Raw genomic sequence first — 20323 nt, 5'->3', positions numbered from 1 at the left:
GGTTTCCTCCCACTGCTAAAGACCCCTACGTGCAAGGGAATTATTGAAATAAAATAGAAACATATTAGTCCCGAAATTACCTAGTGTCGAGTTGGACGTTAAACCCCATTCCTCTCTCTCTCTCACCCTCAAAAAAAAAATGTTGCAGTCCAAGGAATGCCACTGATTGATCACCGAGGTCAACAGCGGGAGATTTACTTGTCTGAGCCCAATTAGAATGCTTAAATGGAGTTATTTCCCTTTTGACATGTGCCCGACTAGTCTTGATCAGGACTGGGCGATTTGTTTATGTAGTTGCACGTGCGGGAAAAAACTGGGCCTCCAAACGCTCATTGGATATTGGAGAGAATAAGCACGAAACAGTCTTGAAATCGTCCAATTTTGAAATTCTTAGTTTTGAACTGAGAGCAGTCAGAAGTACAACAGTCTGGTACAAATTTTCAAGTCGAAAACTACAGGTTTCATTAGAATTAACTGGCGCTATTGCACTTTCGTACCTCTACCAGTTCCCGTGATCGTAGGCACTTGAAATTTTCAAAGGCCCGTTGTCTATGATCATTTTGCAGATGTTTGGTTCAGTTGGTGGGACAATGCCAATGGCAAAGCGGCTTGGCTCCATGGTTGTGTGATTTCACAACACTTTGAAAATTATTTAGGCTATTTGTCGAATCATAAACCCCGTTTACATTACAAATTGAAATTTAAGCGTGCCAGGCACGGTGCGATAGGGTAATTTTTTTTGTAGTGTAAATGGGTTAAAGATAAGCGAGCCGTACCGAGTAGGCAACCGTGCCGATTTGGTCCACTGAAATGAGGACTGGGAGGGGGCTCGACACGGAGCCAGGCATGGCACAGTTTTATTTTCGAAGTGTAAAAGCTATCCGATGTGAGAAGGGTACTGATTACTGTGCATTTGCCAAATGAACCTACTAAGTGGGTAAGACGCTAGCTCGCTAGCCTGGAGGTCGGGTGTTCGATCCCTGCATTGGCCGAGAACGTTCATCCAGATTTTCCGGCGTGGTTCTCCCTTGTCAGTGACAAGGGGCTGACAAGGAAAGCTGTCTAGTAGTTCGGTTGGGACAAAAAACCGAGGTCCCGTGTACACATTGGCGTGCACGTAAAAGATCCCTTGGCAGTTGGAATTCGATATAAGAGTAGGCCGTAGTGCCGCTGTCTGGGCAAAATTCCCCTCATAGCACACTGTATGGCGTATGCCCGTCTTCATTAGCCCAGGTTAGGAGTAGAACAGTAGGGAGTTAAACCCCATTTCATTTCATTTCATTTCCTTTTTCCCCTGTGAACTTTTACAGCTCTTTCAGTTTCACCCGTTCAGTCAATATTATATAGCTGCAGCCGAAACTAAATCAACCGCAATAATTGTTTTTATCCCCGTAATTTGCATATTGACTGAAATGAACTTTTCTGTGAAGAGTTCCACATTTGGCGTGCCAGACACGGTTCCAAGACCAGTTATTGTAGGGTAATGTCAATTTCTTATCGCGACCAAGTGTAAACAGGGCCATGGACTGTATTAATTATAAGGTTCAGTTGTCGAATTCAAACAATTCAAACAGCTTTTTGAATCCTTATTAATTTAGATAAGATTTCAGAATTTCTTTAAGAAATTTAGCTCTGCTTTTATGCAAAAGTTCAAACCTTTGTAAATAATTTTAAAATACCGGTAATGACAAACCAGGCAGTATCTGACAGGTTCTTTCTATACATTAAAGGGCCAATCCCGATAATATTTTGGAGAATAAAACTGCTTAATTTTGTGTTAAAACCCCTTAAAATCCCGTACCCACAGGCCGAGCAACTAATTCAACATTTGTGATATGTTTTCAAACAACTTACACCCGTCAGTCTTCATCTGGAAATAGAGACCAATATGCAAATTGGATATATGCAAATTGATTTTACTGGTCAGCCAATCGAATTGCAGTATTTCTTAAAATTTCGATTGTATCTTAGTTTAAGTTTTCGTGAATAAGGGCCCAGACTTTTATTTTATAAAAACAATGTGTAGGTGAAATTTACCTTTCGTTATCCAGTACGGCACGTGGGTCATTCATTGTATAAAGGAACCGCGATAGATTATCAAGTCACCCAACGAAAAAATTGACCAGAAATCTTAAAGGGGTTACGTTTCCGGATAAGCATTTTTGACGTTCACGTCAAACAATTCAATATTTTGAGCTGAAATTTTGAGACCAGGTAAATAACCATTCCTCTATATTTTGGTGCTTAAATTTCATACGAACTCGGACTTTTACTTTTGAGACTCTGTTCAAATCGGGATAGTCCCTTTAACCATTAGAACAGCCATCAAAATATCTATGAATGAACCAAATACTTCAGTCTATGGTGGAAGACTGGAGGTGGACATGAAATAATTACTCACACATGTCCGGTATATTTACATGTCTGTGGTAAAGTGATTTACTTATTGCCTTTATGTTACTTATACCGATATATTTATAAAACACAGTATTGCTGCTGTGAAAGAATTGTATCAAAACAATGTACCGGTAGTTAATTAGGGTTTCACTCTGCGTAGCCAGTGTGAAACACTATTGTTTTTGTTAAGATTATTATTAGGGTTTCACACTGCGTAGCTTGTGTGAAACACTATTGTTTTTGTTAAGATTACTCTTATTATTATTATTTTTTTTTTTCCACTTGAGCATATCTCAGAAACTACTTGTCGGATCAACTCGATGTCTTCGGTTTTACTGGGAAAGTGGGTGTGACTTAGAGATTAAAGCTATTTCGAACGTTCTGCGACTATGCGAAATGTCTGAAACGCCAAAGTTGTCGTTTTTTGAAATATTGCAGTAATATTAACAATAATCGTCGGCTCTTAACATTGGATACATTTTGACATATCCTGAGACAGGGCACATAGCTACGGTAGTTTAGATTTTTGATTTTCGACGAATCTTCGGAGATATTAGGCGCCAAATTTTGAAAATTTAAATTTTGACAAAAAACTATTTTATTAATGAATAATTTTTTATGGCATTTTACCTAGGGTTAAGGGGTCGTCTGATTTGATCAAAAATGTGAACATTTTTTGTCTCGATAATTTTTTTTGGCCGCTATTGGCTAATTCATTTTATCGGTTCTAGGTCAATTATTTATTGCCCGATTTTTATAAAACAAAGTTCATATGCTCCATGGTAAAGTTTTCTATCGGTACCGGGTGTGACGCAATTTTGCTGAAAACTCCAATTTTGTCGAGTCGGAACGTCTTTTCACTAGCAAATGTTAATTTTTGTAAATCTGATAGATCAAGATAAATGCCCTTACAAAAGGCGCACAAAATGTCGGACTCACTTTTTTTAATTTTGGTTTTGTATTTGCGCCATTTCGATTTAAAGGTGAAAAAAGGTTTAAAAATGAGCTATTTACAACACATTCAGGCTTTTCATATTTCCAAATATTTCTTCGCAACTATCATAAACTTGTAGCATTAATCCATACGAAGAGAATCTATGTCAAAATTAGTTTGTAATATGAGTATTTGCCGAGAAATGGTCAATTTTGCATGAGTCACTTTTTACGCTATTTTGCCTGTAAAAGAGCCAATTATTATTGGATTTTCATAAAAACGACACCATTTGATGCGTTGTGTCAATTTTGACTAGTTCAAACCAATTTAACATTTTCAATGTCACCGGAAATGGCGCCATTTGGGCAAAAATGTATTTATAGCCTTCAAAACAGATATTTTATTCAAACGAGTCTGGTTTGTAATGTTTTCAAAATTATGATATTTGATTCCAATCAACTAATGGAATGAACCCATACGATCATATAGATATTACAAGATGTTTTCTAACTTGTTCAGTTGCGGAGAAATAGGCGATTTTCAGATGGTCACTTTTCAAAGTTTTTGGTCCATACCAGTGGCAATTATTATTCGATTTTCATAAAAATTTCACTGTGTGATACCTAACGCCATTTACGATTTCATACAAGTAATTTAGTATTTTCATTATCACCGGAAGTACCGTCAGTTTGTCAAAAACTGTATTTTTAGCCTCTAAAACAAGTAATTGTTTGAAGTAAGCGATATTCATTATTGGTGTAAAATTATGATTTTTGATTCCTATGGACAAATAGTATCAATCAATACGATCATATTGATATCACAAAATAGTTTCTAACACCTTCCCTTGCCGAGAAATAACCAATTTTGTCAGGATCACTTTTTAAGATTTTTTGCATTTTAATTTCAGTGTATGGGTTCTGGGTTAATTATTTATTGCCTTATTTGTGTAAAAGAAAAGCCCACCTGGTGCAAATTCTCAACTTACTTCTACATATAAAAGTTTTGACGTGTCGAAAGGTCTTTTAAAAAGCAAATATTAATGTTTACAAATTTAATAGATCAAGATGAATGCTCATACTAAAGATGCAAAATATGTCTTGTTTTTTTATTTTATTTCGGTTTTGCATTTGCATCATTTTGATTTAAAGCTGAAAAAAGGTGTAAAAATGAGCTATTTACAATGCATTCAGATTTTTCATTTTTTACAATATTTCTTGACAACTTTCACGAACCTGTAGCATTAATCCATACCATAACAATTTATGTCAAAATTAGTTTGTAATATTAGCAGTTGCCAAGAAATAGGCAATTTTGCATGGGTCACTTTTCACATTATTTTGCCTGTAAAAGCGTCAATTATCGTTCGATTTTCAATTTTTGTTACCATGTGTTGCCTCATGCCACCTTTGACTAGGTCAATACAATTTAACATTTTCACTGTCACTGAAAATGACGACATTTGGGCAAAACCCCATACGACCATACAGATATCACAAAATGGTTTCTAATTTGTTCGGTTGCAGAGATATAGGTTTTGGTCTATAAAAGTGTCAATTATTATTTGATTATCATAAAATTTTCACCATGTGAGGCCTTATGCCGTTTATATTTTCATAGAATTAATGCAAAAATTGTATTATCACCGGAAGTAATGTAATTTTGGCAAAAACTGTATTATTAGCCTTCAAATTGTTTTGAAGTGAGTTATATTTATCATTCGTTTAACATTATGATATTTGATTCCAATGGACATATAGATTGGATCAATACGATCATATAGATGTCCAAAAATTTCTTCTAGCACCTTCCCTTGTCGAGAAATTTCCCATTAAAAAGTCAGCTAACTTAGCGGTAAGTTAGTAACAAATTTTGTAAGGGTCACTTTTTTGACAAATGTAACAAATGTATAAATGAAATTATTATTGCTGGGTAACTGGCACCGGAAGTGACATAAGTTTAAGGGTAATGTGGCACCAGTGAAACCTGTCATTACTGCATCGCAGTTCTAGTTCTTCTTATTATTATTTTTTTTTTTTTTTCCACTTGAGCATATCTCAGAAACTATTTGTCGGATCAACTCGATGTCTTCGGTTTTACTGGGAAAGTGGGTGTGACTTAGAGATTAAAGCTATTTCGAACTTTCTGTGACAATGCCAAATGTCCGAAATCACCGAAGTTGTCGTTTTTTGAAATATTGCCGTAATATTAACAATAATTGTCGGATTTTAACATATGCTACATTTTGACATAGCCCGAGACACGGCAAATAGCTATGATTGTTTAGATTTTTGATTTTCGATTAATCTTCGAGGATATTAGGCACCAAATTTTGAAAATTTAAATATTGACAAAAAACTTTTTTATTTATTAATATTTTTTTATGGCGCTCTACCTATAAATTAAAGGGTCATGTAATTTGAGCAAAAATATGAAAAATTTTTGTATCGATAATTCACCTTGGCCGCTATTGGCTAATTCAGTTTATGGGTTCTAGGTTAATTATTTATTGCTCGATTTGTATAAAACAAAGTTCATATGCTCAATGGTGCAAAGTCTCAACTTTTTTATTACCGATAAAGCTTTCTGTCAGCAGCGGAAATGACGTAATTTTGACCAAAACTACAATTTTTGCGGTTAGGTACGTCTTTTCGAAAGCAAATATTATTTTTTGAAAATAAGTAAAAAAAAGAAGTTGCGCCATGTAAAGGGGCAAAAAAAGTTGAAAAGCCGTTTTTTTAATTTCAATTTCATTTTTGTGCCATTTCGGTTTAAAGGTGAAAAACGGTGTAAAATTGAGCTATTTACAACCCATTCAGGCGTTTCATATTTTAAATATTTCTTTTTGACTTTCATAAACTTGTAGCATAAATTCATACGAAGAGAATCTATCGCAAAATTAGTTTGTAATATGAGCAGTTGCCGAGAAATGGTCAATTTTGTGTCACTTTTTACGCTATTTTGCCTGTAAAAGAGTCAATTATTATTGGATTATCATAAAAGTGATACCATTTGATGCGTAATGTCAATTGTGACTAGGTCAAACCAATTTAACATTTTCAATATCATCGGAAATGACGTAATTTGGGCAAAAACTATATTTATAGCTTTCGAAACAAATAATTTATTCAGGTGAGTCGTATTTGTTATTTATTTAAAATTTGGATATTTGATTCCAATCAACTAATAGAATGAACCCATGGGATCATATAGATATCATAAAATGGTTTCTAACTTGTTCAGTTGCAGAGAAATAGGTGATTTTCAACATGTCACTTTTCAAGGTTTTTGGTCCATAAAAGTGTCAATTATTATTCGATTTTCATAAAATTTTCACTGTGTGATACCTAATGCCATTTACGATTTCATACAAGTAATTTAAGATTTTCATTATCACCGGAAGTAACGTCATTTTGGCGAAAACTGTATTTTTAGCCTCCAAAGCAGATATTTTATTCAAATGCGTCTGATTTGTAAAGTATTTAAAATTATGATATTTGATTCCAGTCAACGCATAGATTGAACCCAAACGATCATACAGATACCAAAATATGGTTTCTAACTTGTACGGTTGCAGAGAAATAGACGATTTTCTACAAGTCACTTTTTAAGGTTTTTGGTCTATAAAAGTGGCAATTATTATTCGATTTACATAAAATTTTCACCATGTGATGCCTTATGCCATTTCTGATTTCATAAAACTTATTGAACTTTTTCATTATCACCGAAAGTAATGTAATTTTGTCAGGATTACTTACATGTATAAAATGAATTGACATTGCTGGATTTGGTTGATTCTGCTTCCATTTTATTTGATGCGTGCAAAGTTTGTGCATATCTATTTATCGGTTCCATTGGTACTGGAAGCGATGAGTTCAAGGGTAACATGGCACCAAAAGTGACATAAGTTCAATGGTAACGTGGCACCAGTGAAACCCGTCATTACTGCTTTGCAGTTCTAGTGATGATTGTTTTTACCAAAAAAACAATCATCCAACACATTGGCCGTTTTATTTTCCACTTGAGTATATCTCAGAAACTACTTGTCGGATCAATCCGATATCTTTTGTTTTCAGGAAAGATGGCATGACTTAGAGATTAAATCTATTTCGAACATTCTGCGACAATGCGAAATGTCCGAAATCACTGAAGTTGTTTTTTTTCTAAATATTGCCATAATATTAACAATAAGTGCCGGATTTTAACATTTTATACATTTTGACATAGCCAGAGACAAGGCACATAGCTACGGCTCTTTAGATTAATGAATATTTCTTTATGGTATTTTATCCAGGGCTAAAGGGTCATCTGATTTGAGCAAAAATGTGAACAATTTATGTCTCTGTAATTTTCGTTAGCCGCCATTGGCTAATTTAGTTTTTCGGTCCTAGATTGATTATTTATTGTTCAATTTGTTTAAAACAAAGTTCATATGCTTCTTTTTACAAAATATCATTTTTTTTTGTTACCGATATAGTTATGTCGGCATCGGAAATGACATAATTTTAACAAAAACTATAATTTTGACAGTTCGGTACCACTTTTTGAAAGCAAATATTATTTGTTCAAAATTTGATATTACCAAAAGAATGCGCCATGTAATGTGCACAAAACATCGGACTCAGTTTTCTTAATTTCGATTTCGTTTTCGGACTATTTCGATTAAAAGGTGAAAAACGGTGTAAAATTAAGCTATTTACAACCCATTCAGCGTCTTCATATTTTAAAATATTTCTTCGTAACTTTCAAAAACTCGTAGCAATTATCCATACGAAGAGAATGTATGTGAAAATAAGTTTGCAATATGAGCGGTTGCAGAGAAATAGGCAATTTTTGCATGCGTCACTTACCACGTTATTTTTCTGAAAAGGAGTCAATTATTATTCGATTTTCATTTTTTTTTTTTACCATTTGATGCCTTATGCTAATTTTGACTAGGTCAAACCAATTTAACATTTTCACTGTCAGCGGAAATGACATTATTTCGGCAAAAAATGTATTTTTAGCCTTTAAAAGGGATATTTTATTCAAATGAGTCGTATTTGTTATTTTTTTAAAATTTTGATATTTGATTTCAATCAACTAATAGAATGAACCCAAACAATCCTATAGATATCACAAAATGGTTTCTAACTTGTTCAGTTGCGGAGAAATAGACGATTTTCAACATGTAACTTTTCAAGGTTTTTGGTCCATAAAAGTGTCAATTATTATTCGATTTTCATACAATTTTCAGTGTGTGATGCCTAATGCCATTTACGATTTCATACAAGTAATTTAAGATTTTCGTTATCGCCGGAAGTAACGTCAGTTTGGCAAAATCAGTATTTTTAGCCTTCAAAGCAGATATTTTATTCAAATGTGTCTGATTTGTAAAGTGTTTAAAATTATGATATTTGATTCCAATCAACACATACATTGAACCCACACGATCATACAGATACCAAAAAATGGTTTCTAACTTGTACGGTTGCAGAGAAATAGACGATTTTTTACAAGTCACTTTTTAAGGTTTTTGGTCTATAAAAGTAGCAATTAATATTCGATTTGCATAAAATTTTCATCATGTGATGCCTTATGCCATTTCCGATTTCTTAAAACTAATTGAACTTTTTCATTATCACCGGAAGTAATGTAATTTTGTCAGCATCACTTACATGTAACAAATGTATAAAATGAATTGATATTGCTGGATTTGGTTGATTCTGCTTCCATTTTATTTGATGCGTGCAAAGTTTGTGGATATCTGTTTATCGGTTCCATTGGTACTGGAAGTGATGAGTTCAAGGGTAACATGGCACCAAAAGTGACATAAGTTCAAGGGTAACGTGGCACCAGTGAAACCCGTCATTACTGCTTCGCAGTTCTAGTTTCTTTTATGTATCTGGTAAATGCAGATTGTCGCGAACCGATTTTAAGAGATCATAAAATGATCAAGATCCAGTTTGTTGTTTGTCGAGTTGAATATTTGTTTTGAAGATTCTTGTTTGAGTTGACCCATAGCATATTCAAAGCTGTTCAGTGCAATATATGGAAGTGCTAATTTCTGTGAACACTTTGCTCGAATAATATGCCATGAAAGGGTCACTGTGCCATGTATGCTACTGGATCAAAGTCAATGAAACATTGAGGGCTACGATAGTTTCTTTCAGTTTCGTTCTTTTCGAAGGTAGATAATCTTTTAAAAATTTTTTAGCATGTATGGAAAAAGTCTGTATCTTAGAAGAGAATTGTTAAGAATGGTGAAATGTTAAAGCAATGACACATAAATGTATACAACAATGATTATTTGGCGGTATATATCACAATGATAGCAGTAACTGCAGTACAAATATGAAATGTGAATGCTTACGGCTGGACCAGGGATCCATTCCCTTGATTCAATGTTTTTTTTCTTTGTTTGCAATCTCTGTTATGTGGTATGCCTTGTCTGTGGATTTGTGTTTTGTTTATGCATGATGCGGTCCTCTTGCTCTTACATGTTGCCATACTTTATTGGGAGTAGCCTAAAACCTGACAGTTAATTGGGGCACTGCTTTTTTCTGGATCAAACATGGGGTCTCATTTTTTCGTTTTGCAATTCTATCTCTTGAAATGCGCATACAATTATCTATCAGAAGAAAGAAAAATTAAGTCCTAAAAATATGGGTTTCTAAAAAAGACTTTTTTCTAATACATATATATTGATAGTCATGGACAATGCATTTGATAGAAACATTAGTCGGTATGTCATGTTAGTAACTGTAGAAATACACTTATATTATAAAATAATGGTTTTAAACAATTTATGAAAATATAACTAAAATTTACACAAGAAAACATATATAAAAATTTTACCAGAAGTAATATCTAGAACACAAATTTATAAAGCCAATCTTTACACTATCTTTGAGTATTTTGAAAAAGAATATTTAAACAATTTGATCAAACAGTTGCATTAGAAATAATAAATGAAAAACTAAGGGTTTTGATTTATTTATGAAATATAAAAATTAATATACAAGTAAATATTATAGTTTATACATACACTAAGAAAATATTATGAAATATTTAAAAAATACATGATTTTCTGAGTTTGTTGTCTTGTAAAACCTAAAATAAACAGGGATTTTTATACATTTTCGTGTTGTAAATATACAAGCCGCTGATTGTCATTTGAGGGATGTTTAATCCCTTGCAAGCTACAATATTTGGGTAAAATGATGTCCTTTTTGTAATCTTATTGAATCCAAACTGAGATATTATCTACTTTTAAAAGTTTGGTTTGCTCTCTTAATTAAACGCAAATGACAATCAGCAGCTTTAGGATTGTTTAGTCATGTAGTTTTCCTATTCAGAAAGACGGGTATTTATAATCCTATCCAACCCAAACGGAGATTTTCTACTATTAAAAGTTTGGTTTTGCTCTCTTAATTAAATGCAATTGACTATCAGCGTTTTAAAGTCTTGTAGCAATGTAGTTTTCCTATTCAGAAAGACAGGTGTTCAGGAAAGTTATTGTGTTGACTCTTAAATCATGTTGCATCTTCTTTGGCTAACTACAATATCTTTAAATCTTATATTCTATTAATATGAATATTATGCTTCATTCACTATATTAGAATGACAACTCTTGCCTTTATATCAGACGTGTTCTCATTGACCAATATATGTAGATGTATGTGAAATTTATTATTTCAAATTCAAAAATAACTGTTGAATAAACTTAATACAATTTTTGTACACTTAGTAACTTACTCTCCGAGACCAATGGGCATCTTTACTCAATTTGAGTGAAAAATTTAATAATTACTCACTTTTACTCAAACTTTTTAATTTCTTGCTTTCTATTAACTTGTTGAACTCTTTAGTCATAGAGGGGAAACCATAATAATACATGGTCATGGGTTTCTGTCCTTGTTATGTTATCCAGTTACAAATAATTTCATTTATGCTATATAGCTAAAATGATTGATAATAATAATATTCTATGAAAATAAAATTTGAGTGAAATTTGCATTTAGTTATTTTATATGATAAGGCATCAACTGTTATATGTAATGCTGATGTGTGCAAATGATACACTAATTACATAGTGATTTTCATAAGGCAAATCAATTATAAAGCAATGTTTTCTGTGCTGTATATATCTACGTTAGTGGTGTATATATCTATTTGGCTGTAGCAGCTGAAAAAAAAAAACTTTATAAAAAAAACAGTTTTTACATTAAAAAGATATCTTCATACCGATTTTATAACTTTTGCATCTGTTTAAATCAGGCAGTTCCACCTTACCTTGGTTGTATGGTTGGAAAAGTCGGATTTAAAAACCCTAGATCTTGATAGTGTTAATTTGATTTTACGAAATGTATAAAATTTTTGCATGCATTTTTTCTGATTTAAAGCTGGAATCCATTTCTAGGTTGTTGTCTTTGAGACTGAGAGTACTCAGAGTAACGATCCTCATTATCAGGAACAGTCATAACTTGAATTGGCAGTGATCTCTTTGAAACTGTTTCGGAATAACCATTTAATTCAGCTGAAATATAATAAAGATAATCGTATGGAATTTGGTATTATTCTATAAAACAAAATTATCAGGTGTGTCTTTGTAATTGGCTCCACGTGATAATAAATCAAAGCCATGGTGTATAATGTAATATTGAAGTTTGTTTTTGCTGAGAATATATCATTAGTGCTACATTCTTATATAATTTGTGCTGTTCTTATATGATGTAAGTTATATCCTTTGTTTTGTCTGTGTCCTGGTGTGCAGTTATCCTGCATTCTCTCAAATCGTATACATCTATCGGTAGCTGTATTTCGGGAGGGAATATAAAATAAAATGGGGTTTTAATGTCATGCTTTTCTGCTCCAACCAGGCTAATGGAGTGCAGTCTGCTATGAGGGGAATTCTGTCCGGAAAGCAGCACTACAGAACACTGTCATGGTTTCTATTACATGTATGCCAACGTGACATGTACACTGGACTTAATTTTTTGGCCCCATTCGAACATCAAAAAACACTGCTTCTTGCAAGACCCACTGCCCTTAACAAAGATTGTCATCTCACACAGAGGATCAAGATTTAAAAAGATTAATTTGACTTTTGACCATATTGACTCATATTTTATAATTTTTAATTTAATACACTTTTAACAGATATAGAAATGAAATTTCAAACCTAGATTTTGTATTGACATGGGCTGATAGAAATTTTATAATTTCCCGAGTTAAACTCGAGTTAAACAAATTAAAGTCAGTTATAAATTTCAAGTCTGTTTTTGTACTGCTGTCGTGTGTGGATTCTTAAATATCTATTACTCTCTGCCGGCATCATTGTTTGATCCAGTAACTATACAGATCTACCGGATGATCCAGCCACTCTTATAAATAACAGATTTGTTAGTTATTTGGTCTAAATGAATACTCTGCAAACAATTGCTCCAGTTGGCTATATAGTGGTAGGAGTCATGTTAGCCACAGGATTGGGTATGCTTACTCTTTCTAGAACAAAATTTTGTACTTTAACACTGTGCTAGAGTAGAGACAATTAGAGCTGATTCTTAATTGATTTCTTAATTTGCATGTATTTATTTTAAAATTGACATCACTTTTGTTGATTGTATAATCAATATTGTTTTGAACATCCATTGTACGTTGTTACAGTTCTATAGGTTTTTTGAATGCCTTCTTCATGGATTGGTTGTGTAACTTATGGTACTTGAGTTTGATCAATTTTTATGTTTTATCTTAAAGATGCATTATGTAAGAGCAAAACCTGCCTATTTCATGTTTTTATTTTGGCCTCAAATGATATATAAACTATTATTTAGACATTTATTTACATGTCAAGCCTATAATCAACCACCTAGATATCATTGTTGAATGCTGATAACGCAAGGTGGGAGACGGAAGCATATTCACAAAATTACTTCAAGTTTCAAGCATATACCATTTTACATAATGCTGTTCTTTAACTTAGCAGCCATTATGATTGACAAAGTAGGTGTCGATTGGTTCTACAGTATGAAACATGGGGCAGATCTATTCCAGATACTGAAGTCCCCTCCTTAATAATCATTAATAATTATACTTACATTTTGTAACTGTTCCACTGGTAGAATAAATTTCAATCTTTGCTCGTTTGGTGGCCAGGAAAAAAGCAAGGACACCTAAGACCAAAGCGTCAAAGATTCCTAGAATAGCTAGGATGTAGCCCCATCGAACTTGACATTCACCTAATCTGTATTCATTAGCATCTGAACCACAGATCGTCCTTACTTCAGCGTGTGACCAACCATTGGGAAAGATGACACATGACAAGAACATGAAAACAGCTGAAACCAAAAAATAAATCATCTTATTATACACCTGGGTCATTAATTCCTGATGTTTTTATACACCCACATTTCCACACTGATCAGCAGTGAATATTTGCTAGGACGCAATAATCACTGATAAGGATGACATCGATGCAACTTAATGAGCCACAAATATTAACTTTTTTCCTCCGACAAATTAAATTCTAAAACATTTTTTTTATGTATTAGAAAAATAAAGACGTTCGACGTGTTTGTAGATAAAAAATTATTTCCTAATTAGTGAAAATGGGTATTAAAATGAGTAAAAGACTCTATTCTGCCCGAACCAGTAAAGTCTTATGTAAACAATGCATGCGCCATTGAGCCAATGGTTAACGCCGCCTAATGAGACGTCACGTGTTGAGGGTAGTCATCTTTTACAGAGATATTAGAAGACTTCCGTAATCCTCTGTGAAACAGATTGCCGTTGTACATGTATGTCGAGAATTTCTTGTGAACCTTCTATGAGTGAGAGTTCTTGGATCTATTGTAATATTTCATAGATTGTTGATTGTTTCATCCATCATAAGGAAGAATCCTATCAAATTGGTTTGACTTCATCAGATCTCAAATTTCTGATTACATGGAGACATTTATGAAAACACAACAGCTGATACTGTCTGTATCCCATTACAGCTACCCTTTCATATTCAAATGAAATAATCGGATTCATGATATTTTAAACCCCAACTATTTGATGTACTTTTAGTTAGTCCCCTACATCAGAAATGAAATGAAATGGGGTTTAACGTCCTACTGTTTGCTCCGAACTGGGCTAATGAAGACGCGCATATGCCATACAGTGTGCTATGAGGGAAATTTTGCCCGGACAGCGGCACTACAGCCTACTCTTATATCGAATTCCAACTGTCAAGGGATCTTTTACTTGCCCGCTAATGTGTACACTGGGCCTTGGTTTTTCGTTCAATCCAAAAGACTAAACAGCTGTCCTTGTCAGGCCCTGCGTCCTGCATCACTGACAAGGGGGAACCACGCCGGAAAATCAGAATGAACTTTCTCGGCCAATGCAGGGACAAAACACCCGACCTCCAGGCTAGCGAGCCAGCGTCTTACCCACTTAGCCATCATGATTCCCCCTCCCCCTACTTCAGACTATTAAATCAAACTTCCATCATGCTGGCAATTCAGTCGCACGTTTATTCCCATTAAATATATGTATTCGGTTTGAACTAGTATTTTTCCAGCCTATTAAATAAAATATTCATCATACTGTTATAATTTTTCATCTATTAGTATGTCATTTGTTCATGTGACATTTTAAGGTTACTCTTTATCATGCTGCCATTTCAGTCGCATGCAAAAACGTCCATGAAACTGTTGAAGTTGTTTGGATTGTATTTTTGTTTGTTGACGTCCGTTGTGTTTGTTATTATTGACAAACAATCTGATTAAAATACAGATCTATATTTCATTTCGTTTTTTATACTTTTGATGGCCTACACTACATGAAGATTTGACCGGTTGTAGTAAAAGGTTGTGTCCGAGGTCGTACGAATGCCTTTTTTTGACCCTATGATGTCAGGCATTGATTAATCAATCAGCGTTGACGTTTTTAGTGGTTTACCCAAGTTCTGTGCATCCGCACGCCAAGAAGTCGCATAACAGATGGTTTCAATGGCTAATCCCTCATGCCATCCAAAACGCAGGCTATGTGTAGTAGACAAATAAAACGAAATTTTGAACTATAAGAAACGAAACGAAATAGGATCTGTGTTTTAATCAGATTGTATTGAGAAAGTGTGTTATATATGTATAACTGCAATAGTACTGATGTGCCTTTAGCATGAAGAAGAAACAGGTTTCTAAATTTCTGCTATGGGTACTGGTGAATGTAATGTGGTTGAATAGAAAATATGAAATGTCTTGGGGTTAAACGTCCTACTTTTCTTCCCCAACCGGCTAATGAAGACGGGTGTTTTCAGTCCACTTTCCGAATTCGAACTGTCATTGGTTCTGTTACATGCTTTCTAACAGGTCAGGTATGTATCACATTGGAGCGACTAGATAAACATTTACATTGCTGGCCCACGGACTACTACCGATACACAATTATTATATCTATCTTCTATAGAAATAAAATCTAAGATCTCAGTGTGTATTTTTGTATATGTCTGTTAGCCCATCATGCTTCGTCGGAGCGATCCACCCCCGCCATATATGTGGTATCAAATTAACAAGCATGACCCCATGAATGTTTTAGGCCTTCGAATTTGGGCCCCAGACTGCCGGGTTAAGCCAGATTTCCTGCTAGTGTTAAAATATTATCTTATGACATGTATAATATAATTTACAGTGTAAACTATCCAGTCATCAAAGGCTTTTGCAAATACTGTGTACTAAGATTATAATGATTGCATATGCTAAATAAAATATGTTAAAAAAAATTATGTCACTTTTGCTATATTTTTTGTTGGTCGTTTAACAAAATATGTTCAAGTTTCTTAAATGGTCTGTTCTGACATAAATTTCATGGGCACAGTGACGAAAGACTGAAAAAAGAAAAATTGCTGTTTTATTTGCCTGTGTGCTGGTAATTGGTCTCATGTGTAGACAAAATTTCTTACATGTACATTATAAGAGTCTTGCACTGTCTTGTTTAAATGTAAAATGTACAATAGTAAATATTTGTGCAGTCTGGGTTGTGGGTTATTTATGGTATACTTTCTTTATATAAGAAATTTGAAGTACCAAGGTGGTGAAGCGTTGAGCGTCCCAACTGGTCTAATACAAGTGTGACATCTATGTTAAGTCATGTGTTTGATCCCACGGTTGTACTTAATTTACTTCTTTTTAAAAATAAAAATGTATTAAAGATGCATCTCCACGAAAGTATTTCTGGGGTAGTTATTTCCAATAAAAGTATGACGAATTTGGTATTTTTTAAAGTAGGGACACCCAATCTTACGAGAAGAATATTGCATTCATTGAAAATAAACACCCACGGGGCGCACACAGGACCAAAATGTAATGGTATCTGAGTATCACTAACTGGCAACCTGTTGGCTTGTCGGCTCAATTGGCATAGTGAGCACTTGGTATGTGTAGATTGAATGGCTAGCGTTTGTGAGAACAATACGAGTTGGCAGTGGGTAATTCCAGAATTTAGATTTTTACAGCTTGTGATAGTTTGTTGCTATTAAAATGTTTTTGAGAGGGATTTGAAGCAACCTATTGGTAAACAAATTTGTTTGAATATGTTCTTAGTCCAAATATATAAAGGTGTCTTTAAGTTTATAAGCGATAATAATGAATCTTTGATATTGACGGAAAGTTTTTCATTAAAAAATATTCATATTTGTACTTGATTTTAAAGTCGTGTGTTTAGAGTGTATATTCGGTTTTGTACATGTGAATACATGTTTAATTTGTAATAAGACTTAACTTATGTACTGTACACTATTAGTAAAGTGGGTATTATCGATGTAACTATCTTAATGATACACCTATGTATTTAATCCCCAGTCAATATCAGTTAATTGTGTTTGATAATACAATAATCCTTTAATACTATTGGTAAGGAATGTCGTTTTATACTCTACAAAGGTGTATACAGAACAATAACACTAATTGCTAGTCTACAAATATTGCAACAAGACCATGTACAAATATTGCACAAAGACCTCCACATAATTTACTTATAGCATTACAATGTTTAAGCTAAAAAAAAGTAAGACTATCGTCCTGGCCTTCTACCAATTGTCTCTTACAACTTAGTAGACTATAAAGTATTGCATTTATTGGTCTTGTAGCTTTCTAGTTAGTAAAGTCTGAGACAGTCTTTTGTGTAGGATGTAACCATGGCTCTAAAATCTGAAAAGTCATGTAGTTTCATAGCATTGACAAGCCAGTTCATAACAGACAATAAAAACCATAAAGTTTTTAATAATCTTTGTCAATTAAATAAATGTGAAGCCATTTTAAATGGTTTGCTCCATAAAATAGTATAAAATATTTCAAATCATTTTTAATCTTATTATTTAAAGGGCTTGGCATCATTAACAAGGATGACTACCTTTAGTATTATGAGACCTTTCATAAAGATTATATTTCTTTTGTTGTTAATATTGGCGTAGGTATTTACATGTGGGTGGTATATTAATACTTTCTATTGACACTCCCAAATCCCAGAAGTCTTATTCAAAAATGGCCGACATTATTGTATGAATACAAACTAATTCAAAATATTAGTTATAATTACTTATGCCCCTTTATATAAACTAAATTTGTATGGATTTTTGTCGAACACAAAATCTGTAAATTTTTTTCAAAAATAAATGTTATTCATGACACCATTGTTTTGATTGCCATAAAATTGTGACCTAATATTTTTAACAGTCCATCAATTATCTTGTATATTTCTTGAATAAAAAAATACTTTGTGTACAAATATAAATGTTTTTTAATTCCATCTTCACATTTAGAATTATTGTATGATTGCGTTAATAGTTATTAAAATAAAGATAAAAACATTAAATGTATGAAGTATATAAAGTAAAAACAAAATACAAAATACATACCAGAGACAAGTTGAAGAATTCCACAGAAGACGAAGACATAAGTTTTGCGGAAACAGAAGAAGAGGAGAAGAGCAGCAACAACTATTAACATTAACAAAGCAGATACTCCAACGAAAAATGTGGATGCTCTGAATGAATCATTTAAGATTGATTTGAAATCCACGAAGGATCCACTGCAAATGTAAATTCCTTGGGCTGTATCTGGATAACAATGTTGGTAAACACCAAGATGTCCGTATCCAGGACTTGTTGGACTATCTCCGATCCATTGTGGCTGAACGAAAGCGACCAAATTAAGTATACACCAAATTATTGACAGTAATCCCCATAAAACAGCAACAGCACGATATTCTCTCATGTATCTGAAATGGTAGATTTTGGCTGTCTCTGGGTTATAATTCTGATGCATCATTTTGTCGTATTACCAAAGTAAATTCTTATTTTTATATTCCAAAATGTCCTCTTGATATTTCCACCTTATTTCCTCCTTCTGTTTCCTATATAAACCCTAAAATATGTCTTATTCCAGATATAACGGTGTTAGTTGTATTTTAGGGTGTTGTTAGCTCTTTCACGAAATTATATTGTTCATATCTAGCCGACTGTACACAACTTCTTAACAATACAGCTGAATACATTTATAGCCGAAACCAGTCAAACAGGTTTTCTTTCCATGCCCACACTGTCAGCTAATAATAATACATTCATACACAGGTAGCTGAATGAGGATAAAATCGTTAGGCCATAACGAAAAAATGTTACGCTTGACAGGTTAGATTCTTTATAGTCCAGCGATTAAGAAACAGGTTTAAATGTACAGAGAAAGAAATAGTATAGCAGCACTAATTTAAGCTAGGGCACGATAAACATCAGTAGTTTTTAAAGGTGATCTATTGTTTAATGCAAGGTCATACTGAACATTTTTTCTTTTCACATGTATGTCTAAAGACTCCACTAAATCTGATTAATTTTTGTTTGACCGCAGGTCATCCCTTTCTATATGACAACCTTGAATGAAATTTTTAGAACTATTACACTAAATGTTTTTGGTCTTCTGACTGAAATTGTCAATTGCTGATTTTGTATTCAGTAGTTTTAAGACAAAAATTCAATACTTTATTTTGTTGTAAATCAAAGAGAATTACTCCTTTAGGGGTTTACTTATTTTCTGTTACATTGTGTTGAAGCCAATATATTCAGCCGAAATGCAAAATTTTAAGATAGCTATTGTCAAATATGACAAAAATATAACATTATCCTTTATGTATGCACATAGTTCAGGGCAAGGGGCTATCTATAGTTTGTATTATTTGTCGCTTTGAGTTCTGGCACTGTCATGTCTCTTTTACAATCATGAAAATGTTTATAATCTCATACTTCCGTCGTTATCTGCCTTTTAAAAGACCATTAGTATGGTTTATAGTTATCAATATCTTAACCAGTATAATTCTTGCCATTTTTCAATATACTTTGTGATCTGCAATCTGATTAAAACACAGATCCTATTTCGTTTTTTATAGTTCAAAATTTCGTTTTACTTGTCTTTACTATACTATGATCTGGAAGAGTTGTTATATTACCAGCATTTTGGTTGAAGTGAGGGATAAGCCAATGAAACAGTCTGTTACGGTGACTTCTTGGCGTGCCATGCACGGAACTGTGGGTAAAGAAATAGAAACGCCAACGCTGATTGATTAATCAATGTCTAAAAGGGTCAAAAGCCGCTCCTATGACCCCTGACATGACCTTCGAGTACAACTTGTCAGATCTATAGATCTGTATTTTAATCAGATTGTGTGATCTGCAGTATGGTGTGTGATGTGTGGAATTGGTCTGCAGCATACTTTTTGGTGATTATTTAAAATGGTCAATTTGTGGTGATCTTTACTATTGGTTTGAGATGATCCCCAGTTTTGAATTGGGATGATCTCCAATCTTGAATTGGGATGATCTCCAATCTTGAATTGAGGTGATCTCCAATCTTGAAATGAGATGATCTCCAGTATTGATTTGAATGATGATCTCCAGTATTGATCTTCAACATTGATTTGAGATGAACTCCAAAATTGATGTAAGTTGATTTGGAATGATTTGTGGTGATCTAAAATATT

The 20323-nt window shown here is 33.4% G+C and overlaps 2 protein-coding genes across 4 annotated transcripts in view; one reads left to right on the top strand and one right to left on the bottom strand.

The window, feature by feature from the left end:
- The first annotated feature begins 255 nt into the window (after nt 1-255).
- The window catches only part of LOC126828483 (origin recognition complex subunit 5), a 46318-nt gene continuing 26250 nt past the window's right edge, over nt 256-20323 (top strand). For 2 of the 3 annotated variants that reach the window (XM_050558234.2, XM_050558237.2), the window contains exon 1: nt 256-430. The gene's annotated coding sequence lies outside the window, so the exon portion shown is untranslated. Of the gene's footprint in view, nt 459-20323 lie in introns of all 3 variants that reach the window. The other variant, XM_050558235.2, reaches the window with a different exon arrangement.
- Nucleotides 9977-18829, bottom strand: LOC126828484 (LHFPL tetraspan subfamily member 3 protein). Its single transcript, XM_050558238.2, has 3 exons — nt 18213-18829; nt 13411-13650; nt 9977-11849 (listed from the first exon to the last, which is right to left on the bottom strand). Exons 1-3 carry the CDS (start codon nt 18622-18624, stop codon nt 11710-11712), a joined length of 792 nt encoding a protein of 263 aa, XP_050414195.1. The 5' UTR covers nt 18625-18829; the 3' UTR covers nt 9977-11709.

This window comes from Patella vulgata, chromosome 7 (assembly GCF_932274485.2).
Source record: "Patella vulgata chromosome 7, xgPatVulg1.2, whole genome shotgun sequence".
Lineage (NCBI taxonomy): Eukaryota > Metazoa > Mollusca > Gastropoda > Patellidae > Patella > Patella vulgata.
This window is presented reverse-complemented; position numbering and strand designations above follow the sequence as displayed.